Source organism: Cynocephalus volans, chromosome 11 (assembly GCF_027409185.1).
Source record: "Cynocephalus volans isolate mCynVol1 chromosome 11, mCynVol1.pri, whole genome shotgun sequence".
In the NCBI taxonomy this organism is placed as follows: Eukaryota; Metazoa; Chordata; class Mammalia; order Dermoptera; family Cynocephalidae; genus Cynocephalus; species Cynocephalus volans.
In genome coordinates this window covers 79,205,663-79,222,496 of record NC_084470.1, presented here as the reverse complement: position 1 = coordinate 79,222,496, position 16,834 = coordinate 79,205,663, and the positions used below count along the sequence as shown (strand labels likewise).

General features: G+C 36.6%; 1 protein-coding gene across 10 annotated transcripts in view; it reads left to right on the top strand.

The window, feature by feature from the left end:
* The window catches only part of FOXP1 (forkhead box P1), a 559,382-nt gene that overhangs the window by 496,236 nt on the left and 46,312 nt on the right, over positions 1–16,834 (top strand). For all 10 annotated transcript variants that reach the window (XM_063114112.1, XM_063114120.1, XM_063114119.1 and 7 more), the window contains one exon: positions 8,765–8,869. In XM_063114112.1, the coding sequence (XP_062970182.1) occupies positions 8,765–8,869 (105 nt within the window). The remainder of the gene's footprint in view (positions 1–8,764; positions 8,870–16,834) is intronic.

Here is a 16,834-nt window from a genome sequence, read left to right as displayed (position 1 = left end):
CTTCTTTTAAGGTCGTCATGATCAAGTTCCAGGGCCACCTCTTCTATTTGTTATCATTTTGTGTGGCTGAGCATGTTTCATTCAAGTAGACTTATTGTATATTTCACAAATATTTTTGATATCAATTAATTTTTGAAAATTTAGTAACTTCAAATCTGAAGTCTGATTATATTTTTAGATATGACCTTATCTCTAGAATATTCTCAAATCAAATTCATATTCCCATATTCAAATCTAAGAAGTCCCTGGTATGGTACTTACAATCTCATTGAAAGTAGGACATGTTAGCTAGGTAGCAGGCGTGGAAATGTGATAAGAACTAAAAAGTGAAAAGAGAGAAAAGAGAAAAGATTGTTTTTGTGTAAGCTGTTAAAGAATTGAGCGAATAAATGAAAAAGCTATAAAATAGTAGTGCCATTGTTATGATCACAGTTTAGTGTAAGAAACTTTTTATTAATAGATGGTCCTCAAACTGCATCAAAAGAACAGTTTCTGGAAATCAGAGGCATCTGATTTAATTTAATGTTTTGGATCGGATGAACAGTCCTTTACCATCCAGATAAAATCACAAGTTGTGATGGACCCAAGAGGGGATTTGTGGCTTACGGTGCTATAAAGTGAACATAAAGAAGCATGAGGACATAGACATGAGACCAAAGAATTGGAAGGATAACAGATAAGGAGAGACTTGAGCAATAGGGAGCCATAGAGGTAGTTTGTCAACAAAGTGCTCTTCCTCATTAGTGTCTTGGGTACCTGTCTCAGGATCAGAGTTCCATACATATTGGCTGAATGAATGAAAGCCCTGAATGGTGGGAATGAAGAAGGTGGCCAGTAGGGAAGGCAGGAAGACAGAACACCTTCTAAATCAAAGGAGGTGGGAAAGGGGATTAGTTGTGCTTTACGGTGTGTGTATTTGCAATGGGTGGGGGATGAATTAGAAGAGAATAGCAAGCAGCTTCCTGCTTTATGGCAGCAGTGAGTATACCATTATGTCTTACTCGGAAGAACAGACCTCATTCATTTCTTTAACCAATAGTCATTGAGCACCTACTCCTATTCATCTGTCAGTAACAAGATGTGCCATTTGTGTCTACCTCCTATTCCATCCATATATCCATGGTAGAAGTTTGGTGGAGGTTCTACCACTGTGAGGAGCTCTTGTGTGATTCTCTTCAGTTTACAGATGTGGAAATGGAAGCAGGGCAGTTAAATGACTTGCTGGGTTCCTGGTTATTAGCACACCTATAATGACAATTGAGATCTTGATTCACTGAGCTCCTAACACTTCCTATATAGAAATAGTGCTGGCCCTCACTAAAAGGAAAAGTGTTAAGCAGAGAGATCTACATAGCACATTCTGAAATGATTTTCAGCACACGAAGGATCTACAGGATCTGGGAAACAAAGTTTCCCCTGTGTACTCATTCTTCAAAAAGCTAAACTGCTAAGGTTTTATTTTTATTAAAAATTTATCTCGGGGCCGGCCCCGTGGCTCACTCGGGAGAATGTGGCGCTGGTAGTGCCGAGTCCGCGGGTTCGGATCCTATATAGGGATGGCCAGTGTGCTCACTGGCTGAGCGTGGTGCAGATGATCCCCTTAACCAGTCCAAAAAAAAAATTAATCTCTGCTCCCACCCATCAAACCTCAAAAGTTATTTTATAGTTTAATGTAATTTCAAAAGTTGTTTCATAATTTTTTAAACTATAAATTCCTTAGAGAACTCAAGCAGTATGTTGGGAAAGAAAAATCTAGGAAAAATGAAATTTAAAAAAATACTCCAACCCCTTCATTTATGTTCAGTTGATTTTCCACACAAATACCAAACAATTCATTGGGAATAGAATAGTGTTTTCATCAAATGGTGCTGGGACAACATCAAAAAAAAAAATAATAATAAAGTTGGATCCCTACCTCATATCATATAGAAAAAATTAACTCAAAATTGGCCATAGACCTAAATGTGAGAGCTAAAGGTATAAAACTCTCAGGAGAAAACATAGGAGTAAATCTTTATTACCTTGGATTAGATTTCTTAGATGTAACACCAAAAGCACAAGGAACCAAAAGAAAAAAATAATTGGACTTTATCAAAATTAAAAACTTTGTGCTTCAAAGCACACTATAAAGAAAATGAAATGACAACCCACAAAGTGGGAGTAAGTATTTGCTAATTATATATGGGATAAAAGATTTGCATTACACACACACACACACACACACACACACACATCTTGCAACTAAACAATAAGAAGACAACCCAGTTAGAAACAGAGAAAGGATTTGAGTAGACATTTCTTTAAAGAAGAGATACACATGGCCAGTAAGCAATGAAAAAATGTTGAACATCATTAATCATTAGGAGAATGCAAATTAAAAGCACAGTAAGGTACCAGTTCCCATCCATGAGGACAACTAAAATAATGACATACAATAACAAGCATTGACAAAAATGTGGAGAAAGCAGAACCCTCAGACTGTGGTGGTCAAAATATAAGATATTGCAGCTGTTCTGGAAAGTCGGGCAGTTCTTCAAAATGTTACCCCTAGAGTAACCACACCACCCAACAATTCTCCTTTTAGATATGTACCCAAAAGAACTGAAAACAGATACTCAAAAAAATGCATGTACACACATGTTTATTTATTTTATTTTTTTTAAAGATGACCAGTAAGGGGATCTCAACCCTTGGCTTGGTGTTGTCAGCACCACGCTCAACCAGTGAGCAAACCGGCCATCCCTATATAGGATCCGAACCCGTGGCCTTGGTGTTATCAGCACTGCACTCCACTGAGTGAGCCATGGGCCGGCCTGTACACACATGTTTATAGCAACACTATTCACAATAGCCAGGACGTGGAAACAGCCCAAATGTTCATCAACAGATGAATGGATGAACATAATGTGCTGTGTATATATAGTGGAATACTATTCAGTCATAAAAAGAAGTGCCAATACATGCTACAGTGTGGGTGAATGACTTCCAAAGCATTATGTTAAGTAAAAGAAGCCAGACATGAAAGATCAACATGTGTGATTTCCTCTATATGAAATGTCCAGAACAGGCAAATCTCTATAGTCAAAAAGTACACTGCTGATTAGCAGGGGCAGAGGGTTGGGAGGAAATGGGGAGTGACTGCTAATGGGTATAGGACTTTTTGGGGGGTGATGACAAAAATATTCTAAACTGAGATTGTGGTGATAATTGATACAACTCCGTGAATATACTCAAAACCATTGAAGTATATACTTTACATGAGTGGATTGTGTGATATATGAAATATAATTCAGTTAAATTTCAAAATGCATTCCACAATTTTTTATGATTGGAGAATGACCAACAGAGCATTCCGTGACTTAATTTATCAAATAACATGCCAGTGAAATAAAATACAATTTATAATTTTGGCATGACTTTTTTGAGGGGGAGAAGGGATAACCCTTAATATTAGGGCACAGATGTTGCCTTTTGCTACAGATGAATCAAAAGTTTAGAGAGGAAGAAAACAAATAGAGGCATATTTGGAAAGGGAAAAAACAAAACAGAGGGAGACTTAGAAGATAGACATGAGAACTTGTATCAATGCACAGAAAAAGCTGAGAATGTACCTCTGATGAAAGGAAAATTGGAATTTAAGTTGGCAGGAAATGTCCTGGGATAGAGCAGTCTCTGTCCTCTTCATCCCCTTCCTCTTGGTTACCACGGTGGAAATTATAGGACTTCTAAATTAAGGATCACTAAAGACTGCAGACTGAAAACTTGACAAGTTGTCCTTGCTTTCAGTAGATGTATTTAATAATTCTAGTTTGGGTTAAGTAGTGAACTTGGGAATGTAACAAGTCACCAATGAGAAACCATAATCATTGTATAAAATCTTGAAGGCCAAGGTCAATGTTGTAATGAAGAGTCTGGTTGGTATACTTTGATGTGGAAAGAATAAATAGAACAAAAATATCCTGTATAAATCTTATCAAAAGTGACACCATTACACCATACTGAATATACACTCTATAGTGGCATGTAGTAATGGCAGGAATTATTACATATCTATATGTAGTTATACTTTTCATGGCAAGCTGTTTCTTCCTAATCTGAAATACTATCACTGTTCCTGTGTTAAAATTATATTTAATTTTTACATATCAAGGATTATCAAGAGAAATTTAAATCAACCGGTTTTTCTCAAATGCATGCTATCCGCGTTCCATACATTTGGAATAAAATTAAATAATAGAAAGTGTCATGACAATATTTTCTCGTGGCTTTGCATAATTCTGGTCTTTACCCACAAGAATTTTTAAAAAGGCAAACACTAATTGAGTGTATATCCAGAGATTAAATAGGACAATATATTTATTGTCTGTTCATTTATAAATCAACCTAACATTTATTGAGCCCCTGCTTTATGAGGTACTGAGTGTGGAGAAGAATCAGTGATCCCTGCCCCTAGGAATATTCAACATGGGAGTTTATAGTAAAAAAACCACTTTATTAAACAATTGACCCTAAATTTTTTAAATTTTAATTTTCGGGCAAACATGTTTAAATCTCTTAAAAACCAAATACATGTTTATTCACCACCAACCTTGGCAGCTTTTCAGAAGTCATACTTTACACATTGGTGAGTTATCCTTGAACAGTTTATTTAAATGATTAAGCTCACAGCTTTATCTTACTCTGAGATGCTATGTTGTCATTTTCCCACTGTCTTTCATTCTGTAAATGTAGTTCTAAATTACTGCAAGTTAAAAAATATCGTTTTCCACATCTTTTTATTTCCCTTCTTGTCCCTTTTGGCACAAACCAAAAGGCAGTAAGAATGTAAATCCTTGTTCGCTTTTTTGGTGAAACAGAAAGCTCCATTCAGAGGTGTAAGTGGTTGTTGGGAAAATAGAATAGTTTGGTCAGGGCCCTCGCCTCAGTCCGGTTGGGTGTGGTTTTGGCACATCCTTTGTAAGCGTGGGGGGGGGGGAGTTAGTGCACATGTGCACCAATGTATCTTTTGAGAGAGAGAGAGAGAGAGGAGTTTTAGTGAAGCAGATGGGTCGGTGTCTGCCTCAGGCGTCTGCCCTGCACAGCCATGCTTTCCAACCTATGGCTCCAAGGACCTTTTGGCCAGTTAGCTCATAGACCTGCATGTGAAGGGGTCTGGTGACCCAGTCTGGCGTGTGTGGGATCTGGTGACCCAACCTGGCATGGGAAGGGTTTTGTGACCCAGTTTGTGAATGGGCTTGAGGGGTCTGGGAGCACCAGACCCAGTCCTAGCTTGACAATTGGCCCAGTTGGTGCAGGATTACCGGCAGGTAAAAGAGCCTGACAATTGGCGTGGTCAAGTAGCTTTACAATTGGCGTTGCGAACAGGATTAAGAGCGCTACAATTGGCGATGTCAACAGGATTCCAGACATTAGCAGTAGTGCCACACTGGTGTTGTCTGATGGTGCTTCATACAGAATGACTGAAAGGCCTGAAGTGGGACAGCAGCACAGGTAGCAGGTATGTGGCATTCACTGGGCCACTATCAGAGGAAATGGCAATCTGAAAACAGACCTGCATAGCACTTGATTTTTTTTCTACTAAAAAATTAATAATTGCACAGAAAAAAATCCTACAATGAACTAAATAAAAATTTTAAAAGTTGTGCAAAGTAGTAAGGTGAAAACTCAGTTTCCCCACTACTCTGACTCCCGGTACCCCTCCCGAGCGGCAGCTGTTTGTTAATTTCATATGTGTCTTTTCAGAGCTATTCTGCCAGGGCTCTTCTGACAGCCTCTTTTTCCTTCCAAAGTCAAGCACTTTATTTCAGACAACGTGTGTATTTAAAAGTATCCAGTTATATATTAAATAGGAAAAGCAAGTGACAACAGTATGTGCAGTATGTTTCCATTTTTGAAAATAATGATACATTAGTAGATAAATGCACAGCAGTAACATACCAGAATGTTAACAGTGAGATCCAGGGTGAGGTTATCAGGGTGGGGTGGGAAGTGTGCTTTCTTCAGTAGCCAACTCAGTAACATGGCAACTTTTTTTAAGTAAGAGCATATATTCTTACTTTTTATCATAAGGAATATTGTTTTAAGAGGTCTTCTGAGTGTGTAAATATGTGTGTGAGGAATTTGAGTTTCTTTAGATCTCTGGTATAACTGGTTATTCTTCTGAGTCTCTAGTGAGTTGTCATCTGCCCTTATGTTGAAGCAATAATATCAAGTTGAACTAAAAAATTCCTAAAGGACAGTAGTTTTTCTTCAGGCCTTGACTCCTTCACAAATAAGCTAACCAAAAAACAAGAAAGGGGGAATGTGGCAAATATGTTAAATTTTGAATATTTTCTTTCTAATCATAAATTCCTCTAGTAAATGCACATTACTATTTTATTATTTTATTTCACGTTATTATTTTCAGAACACTGCTGGCCTAACCCAAAAAGCACAGTAGAATAACCATTTGCAGGTCTTAACTGGTGATGTTAAGTTTGTACCCTAACTAGCTGAGGAATCCAAATTGAAGAATCACACAAAATATGTATAATGGCTAAGAAAGTACTTGGCATGTAGCATTTCTTAAGAGCAACTAGATAGGATGTACATAGTGACTTTTACATCTTAGTACTCATTAATTGAATGATTTCGTTTCTCCAAATGTGTCTTCTGGTGGAAATCAATTGTTATATACTGAGATGTTTAGCCTGGTAAATTTTATTTACAAATGAAGGGACCTCGATGCCCCAAATAGAGGTGTTAGATAAATTTTAGCACGTAACTAGAGGTAAGGTGGTATATGATGGACTATTACCCATCAGTAAATAAGGTGTTTGAAGACTAGCTGATAACACGAGAAATTATTTACAAAATTATGATAAATGTAAAAGAATGATATAAATCTTCATGCCTAAATTTGTCAAAAGTTGGGGGGGGGAGTTGCTGCTAATTTTTTTTTTTTTAGTATTTTCCAAATTTTCCACAACAGATATACATTTACTCAATTATGAGACTACTTTAAATAATCCTAATAAAATTACTACAGGAAATAATTATTAAGGCTAGGATATTTTTTCTTTTCTAAGCTATTGATAGAAACAATGTTCTTTTTAAATGATCTTGCCTCAGAATATCTGAGAATTCTGGTAATGTTGAAGGGTTATTTCATTTCTAATAGTGTTAGTAATTTTTTAAAATTCTATTTACGTATCATATCTATTTTATTCATTAACAAATTTGAAGATGAACACGAATAGGTAGTCACTCTTTCCTTGGGTCCAGTGGAATTTTACCCTCTTAACTACTTAAAGAATATCCTCTTATTATTGGGCTTTGAAAATCTCACTGTAGCTCTCTTGGTTCCCTTGTATTCTTTTCTTACATGAGGAGCACCTTTCAATGCTTTCACAAGTTATTGTCCTGCTTTTTTTGTTTGTTTGTTTGTTTGTTTCCAGATTTATTCAGGGCAGAATAGCTTGTCCTTACCTTCAGATTATGTCAGATTTCCAGCAAAATGATTCAGAAGTCATAAGGAGACCTACTGGTCTTTGCTAAGGTGTTGTTCTGTGTGTATATGTGTTTATTATTAATGTTCCTTAGTTTAAGTGTTCATAATATGCTTACTGTGAATTAATTATAAGTAAGGGACAAGTGGCATTTGTGTACATATGCTCTAAGAACGTGAATCAATAAAATATATGAATACACATCCTGAGATAAAGTAAAATACAGGCTTTGCGTGCGTGCGCATGCGTGTGTGTGTGAGACCATAATTCGCTGTGCTTGAAGTTCAAAGTCAGGCAGAGGCAGTGGAGGAAGTTGCAAAACAGCCCTTCCCGTGAAGGGAATGTGCTTGAGTTTGAAGCAGAACTCTCGGTGTTAGTTTTACATTTCTATTTGACGGAATCGAAGGTTATGGAAACAACTGTAAAAATAATTTGTCTGAAAGAAGTCTGAATGCAGAAATCTAATAGAGAAAATATTTGAGAATATGGTTCATCAGCGAGTGCAATGGATACTCTTCCACAGGCACCACATATGGTGCGGATCAAAGCATCCCATGACTGGGATCGTGTGGCCAAATCATTACGAATTGATTGGAACCCCGCTGGAGGATTAACCCCTTCGTGTTCATGCCAAATTTTCTCTCACTCCTGGTGTCAGCAGTTTTAGGAATATAATCTTCCTGCCACTATTAGTTTTTTTTTTTTATCTTACCATCTACTTGGATATGATATATTTGTCTTTCTAAAATATTTTATTATCATTCTAAATTATTAATTATTATTATAATTACTTAATTGCACTGTTCTTTGGTGGATAAAATTAACTTGTGAAATACTGTATGATTATATGAAAGCAGTTTCTGGGGGAAGGGAGAAGGAAAAATGTATAATATTCTGGGTAGAAAACATAGCAAGAGAATCTTGTACAGATTTTTATAATTTTCATTATGTAGATTAAATGATAAGTTCCATTTTTTAAAAATATTCTTCACAGTCCCAGTAGAGGTCTTCGCTTCTAACAAAAGCCCATCAAAGACTTTTCATACATAGATGTACATTCCTAACATTTGACTAAACACGTTTAGGTAAAATTTTACGTTGCTTTTAAATGACAATGCAGAATTAATTAGTAAATTCCATGGGAAAAGAAAATCACAGCTTTGCCATGTCAACATTTGGCCATGTGGACTCCTGTTGCGTTTTGTGTCCTCGCCTCGTGGGATGGTTCTCAATGACAGCAAATTCATTCTCTTGTCTTCTGTGTTTTATTCTTTCAGTTTGTCGCATGAGGAGCACCCACATAGCCATCCTCTCTATGGTCATGGCGTATGCAAGTGGCCAGGCTGTGAAGCAGTGTGCGAAGATTTCCAATCATTTCTAAAGTAAGAATGATTTTATTTTGTTTTCTTCTTTTACATAGCTATATCATCTCCTACTGTTCATGCTTTATGCTCATAAAATGCCTTTTTGATGGAGAGTTTCACAGCACCATTTTGAGAAAGGATTCTAAATTGTGAGTTCTAGCGCACTGTCATAGGAATAGTTAAAAAATCTCTTGAGGATTGCACTGAAAAAGGAAAAAGACTGACACCCAAACTCTCTCAGTAAGAGCCTATATTTTACCCATTTTTCAGAATGACAGTGATTTAAAAAAAAAAAACCCCAGTATTAAACTTGCAAGAATTTAGTTTTCACTTTTATTCATGTTTGTACATACTAAATCCATGACATACGTGCTCACTGTAATTTTATAACACTGGTGTCAACTACTGGCCAGTTGCAGCTTGGTGGCTGGGCCCTTTCTTTGTTGTTATACAGATGACTTTATAAACTTAAGAAATGAATGCTGAGAAAATGCTGCCAACGTGTTTCTTATCTTTCTATATTGGTGTTGACTTTTGCTCAGAATCTTGTCCTTGTAGGGAGACTGGAGTAAATTTAATTTCTACAGTTTAAGTGTGACTAAAACTTGGGTTATCCCATTTGAATCTATAACACTGACACAGTATCTCTGAAAGTAAATGATGTGTTAATCTTCTCATAGCTGAAGTGAAATGCTTCTGCACTGCATGTTAATATTTCCCTTACCCATGTTGCCTTGTCAGTTAAAAAAATTGAGACTAAACTGCCCTGAATTTCTGACATCACATAGATATATTTATAATGTCATTGAATCATTAACCTATGGATTGAAAATATATGAGGGTATTTCAAAAAGTTCATGGAAAAATGGAATTAAAAGATAATATGCATCTTTCCATGAACTTTTTAAACATTTTGTATCATGTCATGTTTTTTATATATGGAGATATATATAGAGAGAGATGTTATATACATATGCACATGTATAACCTCTGTACATCTGGCTGCATGATGGTTTATAAGTTGGTTGCTGGGGACTCTTTTTCTCTAGTATTTCTCATTCAAGCCCCAAGGAAACAGAGCTGGGCTGATTTATGTGCAGGTCTCCAGTTTTGTGTGGTCTTTATATTGTTAGAACAATCTCTATATCTTTCTTTATGGATCTGGATACAAATATTGTAATAAAGCCACCCTTAGAGATATATCTAGTGTTACCTGCAAGCATTTGTGGCAAATATAGTTTTTTGATTAATGAATGGAAACCCATGAATCTATTTCCATAGCTTCCTGACTTCAGTATTTTACTTTAAGAGCATTATGTGGTCATTGAAAACTTCAGTACTAGAGATGTTCAAAATTGCTTCTGAATGTCAACAATCAAAAGCAGTAATCCTTTATTTTAATTAAGCAACAATCCTTTATAGTTATTATGATTCAGATTAGTGATACTGGGCTTTGTTCTCTTTATAAATCACTTATTATAGAATCTTTGTTTTATTTCCCAATCATTTGCCTAATCATATTTATATAATGAGAGAAAAAGAACTTGGCAGAAACCAGTTATAAATTCTGATTTCTGTCTCTGCACTAGTGCCAGGTTTGATAAATATCTTGATGCTGATTTCTGCCATCTATAGAATAGCCAATAAACATCAGTAAATGATTTTTATAAAATCTTTAGAACTATAAAATTGCTATGAACACTCTTAGTGGCATGTACCGATTTTAGAGTCAGAAAGGGAAACACCAGTTTCCCAATTTGCCCCATTTTAAAAATTTAGTTAATGGCCCAAGTATTTCTACCTTAATATTCCTCAGATCATAGGTTCATTTATTATGTGATCTGACAACTAGATGATATATGTCCCCAAAAGGAGAGAGCACCATTTCAAAACACATTTAGTACTAAAGGAAATAATCTAAAGATCATTAGAATTGGGGCCTAGACTTAGTACTTATAAAAAAGCCGGTTTCTCTTCTAAGGATATTAGGGATCTGGCTCTTGTATAGGAAACCACCTATCAATTATTTGTAGTAATTTTGCGCATGATATGACACGGTCTCAGTTCCTGTTTGCTCAGTGGAATTGGAATACCCACTATCAACCTGCAACTGTTCCTTGGTTATTTCCTGGTACTTACTTATTGACTTATATTTTTCAGAAGACTTTTGTTTACAAGTTATAGAAATCCATCTTAATTTGGCTTAAGCAGGAAAAAAAAAAAAAGTAGGGGATGATAATTGGCTCCTGTAATTAAGAAGTCCATTGGTACAGCTAGTTTCAAGCATGGCTTGATCCAGAGCTTTAAACAGGTTGTTGGAGCACTGATTGTTAGCTCTATTTTCCTCTTTGTTGCCTTCATTCTTGGTTTCTTTCCAAGTGGAACTAAAGAGGAGAGGTTCATGTGCCACAGGTTTGTCAGTCCCACAGTGCATCTCTTCCCCTGTAGTTCTGGAAAGAGCCTGGGCAGACTATATCATTGGCTCAGATTGAGTCATGTGTTCTAGCTTGGAGCCAATCACAGGGAATTACCCAGGCTTGCATCATATGCCCATCTCCAAAGCAGAGGGAGATGTTCACCCCACATGAACCCATGGGGGCTAGGGATAAGAGACTTGGTTCCAGAAAGTAACAGTGGTATTATAAACAAGCAAAGGGAGAGCAGACACTGAGTAAGAAAAAAATCCTGTAGAACTCAAAGTTTTCTTGGTGCTTTCCTCTCATTGATTTCCAACTCATTGATTGGTTGTATATGACAAATTCAGGATTTCAATTTTCCTCTTCACCATTTTACCTCTCAGAAAATCAGAGTTGTCTTCAGATATCAGGATTAGTATCTTGCCTAATGCAATAGTAAATAAATTAGTCTTCTTCTTTTTTTTTTTTTTTTTTTTGTCCTTTTTTGTGACCGGTAAGGGGATCGCAACCCTCAGCTTGGTGTTGTCCGCACCGTGCTCAGCCAGTGAGCTCACCGGCCATCCCTGTATAGGATCCAAACCCGCGTGTGCTCCCAGCACTGCACTCTCCCAAGTGAGCCACGGGGTCAGCCCAAATAAATTAGTCTTCTTGTTGTACATTCACATCTCTTTGTCAGTCTAAAGGGAAATTAAATTGGCTTTAATGAAACCAACTTTGTTTTCCATTGAACCAGACTGAAAGAAGCAACCCAACTTCTGTGGTTCAAATAAAATCCACATGGCTTCTTTGAGTGATGTTATTGTGGGATCATTTGTCATCAAAGTGATGTTTTAATTGTTTCTTCTTGACTTGCTAGATTTGTAGATTCTGAGAGCATCTCATTTCTGGGTCTACTCTTTAGTTTATCCCTCTTTTTTTAGAAGAGATTTTTTTTATGGTTTAAACAAATTGATGATTGCATTATTCGTGGTATTCTTACTTAACAAAATGAGGCACTGCTTTGACCCTGATTTAGATGGTACCGCATAGATGGTTTTTTCACCTGTTTTCAAATCCCCTGATTCGACGCTCCTGTAGTAATAGTTTATAATTAAATAGCCCTGAACCGTGCGAGGCACAGTTCCAGGTGCTTCACATGTATCAACTTATTTAACCCTTACAAACACCTTATCATAATTATATTGTAGTATTATTCCCAACATACAGTTAAGAAAACGAAGGCACAGAGAGATTAAGTGATTAAGCGTGTGACCCAGGTCACCCAGTTAATAAGAGGTGGAGCCAAAATCCAAACCCAGTCTGGCTTCAGAGTACTTGTTCTTAACTGCTGCACTGTACTGCCTGGCTAGAGGCAGAGCTTTTTATTAACCGTTTGCTTTCTACTTAAGGCGGTGGGTGTAAAGAAAGTTTTGGAGACAGGCAGATTGGCTAGTGAAGCCACTTACAGCTAGTGTGTTCTTTGAGCTAGTTACATAGCAGCTCTGAGACTGAGTATCAGCATGTATAATTTTGGATGTTAATTACTACCTCTTGAGGTTGTTGGAATTAAAAGGTGTATGTCATGTAAACTGCCTAGCCCATACTGGGCACTTTTTAAAAATATTAGCACTTCATGTCTTCTTAAGTATATTTTTAAAGGAGGGGGGATTTTTTTTTTTTTTTTTTTTTTTTTTGGCAGCCGTCCAAATCCTTGACCTTGGTGTTACAAGGCTGTGCTGTAACCAACTGAGCTAACTGGCCAGCCCAGTAGGGGTAATTTTAAATACCCCAAAATTTCTGACCTTGTACCTAGAGAAGGGGTTGTGACTATGAAGAGCATTGATGTGTCAGAAGCCACTATTTTTAGTATAATTTTTTAATCATAAATTTCTGGTAAAAAGTCCCACACAGTCAAATGTGATCTCAGGTCAGGGGATGGCAAATTTTTTCCATAAAGGGGAAGACAGTAAATACTTTAGGCTTTGCAGGCCGTACAGTCTGTCATGACTACTCTCACCTCTGCCATTGTAGTGTGAAAGCAGCTCTAGACCATATGTATGGAATGAGCGTGGCTATGTTCCTTGGACCACAATTTGCTAACCTCTGACCTAGAGTAATATTTTTGGTGTCACCACGTTTCTAGTTGAGAAATGGTTTTGTAGTCCCTGGACATTTCTGTCCTGGGTTATGTTAGTTTGGACTCACAGAACCTCAAGTGTACTCATATTTGGGGGGATATTCCATGATGTCATACCCTGTTGTTTCATTCACCAACTGCAGTTTTTATATTTACATGGGCTTCAGTTCTTCCACCTGGGTTTTGGGGTTCAGTATGAGGGCCAAAAATGGCTTTGCCTGGTTATTGTTTTCTGGTCTTCTGTTTGTCTGGGTAGTAAGATGTAACTGTTACAGGCCAAGACCAGTTATTCAGGATAAAAATCCCACCTGACAATAAAGTGCCACTGTTAGAGAGAGGTTGGGAAAAGTGAGGATGGACTCAGGTCTAAAAATGAAACTTTTTTTTTTCCTTCTCTCTCCTGAGGAAGAAATATCGTAACTATTGGTAAATCAAAACCAGAGATTTGACACTTTTCTGTGATCTTTCTGCAGTGTTTGTTCCCAAGGTGAGGTATACCACAGGGCCCTTTATTTCAAAGATAAATACTGTACAAATAACCATCCTGTTGTCTTTCCCTCACAGCCAACAGAGGGATGCTTTATCAGAATCAGCAGCTACCCAGTCTATTGTACACATTTATTTCCCTGTTTCTTCTCAAAACAAGTTGCAGTTTTAGTGTTGATTTTTTTTTTTTTAAATCTATCAACCATGAGTTATCATGTGACTGTTGTGTTTGTTAGAGCTCACTGACACCAGCAGGTGCTCATGCTAACTCTAATGAAATTGCCCAGCCCTGCGCTGCTTGGAATCCTCTGATAACAGAAAAACAAAAACAAGCCCAGTATCATCCAGATAGGTGAAGCTCTGTCCTTCCATCTTCTCCCTGCTTGAATTCATTTTTTTCTTTTCAAACCAGATGGAAGATGTGAAGATACAATCTTTACCAGTAAAAACATGGATTTATAATTTTTCCCTTTTTTTTTTTTTTTAAATAAAAGGCTCATATAATGCTTTGGCAAAGTAGGGAGTGGATTTGAATGTTAAATCATGACCATGTTTTCCTGTTTTTAACTTAGAATGTAAAATCAGATGCATACCCATAGTTTCACAAATACCAGGTACCCTTATGTGCTTGGGACAAATATTTCCATTTTCTCTAGTTTTTCTTTTAGGTTGTCCCTTGTATAACATCTAATAAAATTATAATTTGTACCCTGGCTTAGTATTCCATTTGAAAATAATTTCTTTTTTCTTTTCGTTATTTCTCATGGAGAAAAGCTCCATGCAAAACAAAACAAAACAAAAATCCCTTTGCATGTTAGTCAGACGTATATAATTTTTTAAAGCCAAAATAAATTTTATATGTGCTCTAATAGAAGAAATGGAGAGAAACATTGAAAGAAAATTCCCAGAGATGGAACTTGGACCCTTTCACAAAGGTCGAGGGCTGTAGACAGTAGAGGACTTTTCATTGGTAATATGCTTTTTATAATTTTTTTCTGTGAATTTTACTTTTCAAAACTGTGAAGAGTTTTATGTGAAAGAAACTACTAAGTGCGCTCTGTAATGTTTTCACAAGTGTTTTTATCATGGTAACATCTTGTTTACTTTAGTTCCCTGCCTAAAACTACTTGGAACATGTTAAGAAAACATTTCAAGAAAGCCTCGACAAAGAGCCTTTTGTTTAACAGCCACCGTGAGGCAGCGTGGATCACAAAGGTGTTAACTTTCAGCCCCTTAAGCACTTCCACATGAAATTCCAGCAACTATGTTTGTGGTTTTGGAAAAACAAAGTGTATGTTAAAGAAACCAGGTATATGCTAATACATGTCGAAGGAGGCCGGATATCATAAATTGTTTCAAACCCATTTGTGGCTCTCAGCTTGCACGCCTGAGTGTTCTCTAGTGAAATTACCTGTAGTTAGTGCAGGAGATTTGAGCACATGTAGAGGAAATAGCCCACGAGAATTGTGACCGTGTGCAAATTGACGAGAATTGTGACTGTGTGCAAATTGAATTCCAGCCTCACAATTTAAATCTCAAGAATATGGGGATAAATTTTTCCCTATCAGATCTGAGGTGACAAGTCTCTGAGTGTTGCAAAATGAGCTTTATATTTGTATGAATTTGACTTTTCTAGTAACCATGCATCTGTTAGTTCTAGAAAAATTAAAAGTTGATGTTATCCCCTCCGAATTTTTCCCCCTAGAAAATGAATCTTCTTTCACCTTTCTGACATTGCTCAGGAGTTCAAGACCTTTCCAAGTACTTGAAGAGGTCAAAGTGGCCTAAATACCACAGTGCCCTCTAGTGATAAATAGAATATTAGATAGAAAAGTTTAGACAAGTTTGCCAAAGATAATAGGCCCAATGCCACCACTTTGCTCAAAAAGAAGCAAATAACATTTTAATGCATTTTTTCCCCAACAAACAGATTTTTTTGTTGGAAATGCAAATGAAATTTAAATTTTCTTGTAGGCTTTGAAAGCATTAGAAAAATTTTTGAACGTCTATGCAATTAATTCTACGTATAACTGCATGTGTATATGTAGCACATTATATCACTATAGATACATTGTTGTGTGTTCTTATATTTTAGAGCCATTAGGTATTTCACGTGATCATTTCCGGTGTGTAATTAGAAGGCATTACTTAAAAGACAGGGATCATCTTTGCTCCATACTTTTATTGACACTGTCTACCATATTATGGCCATGTCTAAATGGTAAAATTTATTATTAGCAATAGTGTCACAAAAGTCTGAGACAGCGATTTTCCTTTCAATAAAAGTAGTTAAAAACCTTTTAGAAAATCCATAATTTTGATTGCTGGTACTTCATAAATGTATAACTGGTACTTTTTAGCTGTCTCTTTAGGGAAAAATGAGTTTTATCACCTGCGGTACCTGGGTTAATGAAATTGTGTGTTGGAATTTAGCCAGGATGAAAGATGAGATCATTCCAAGACACTGATATTGGCAACAGGTCTCATAAAAAGCTCTGACTCTTGAGTGAAGTATCATTACATTTTTTTATTATTATTATTTTATTTAAATTGAGAGATTAAGTTAGTTGTCATTTTCAAAGTTTCTGTACTAGTGAGATTCTCATTTGGCATCACATTCAAAACCCAGTGACCTAAAAACCTGTACGGAGCCAAGAGAAACAGAGAAATGTCCATCAGTGCCTAGTAGAAGAATTTCCTTGCTTCAGATTTCAACTCCAGTTCCTGTTCAGCCCTTTACAAATCATGACTCTCCGCTCCAGTTTGAAATAATGCTGCCTTTTTCCCCGTGTTCCTCCTGTGTTTGATTGTTTGTGGATATTAGCTGTCCAGGAAATCCCATACTTACATATATAAATCCAGAATGATCTTGTTTTTCCGCAGCCAGCCCAGGATGTATTAGACAGTTATGATGATTTGTTAATTTTTGTGACCTGTATTTATTTTATGTGTGTTGTATACTTT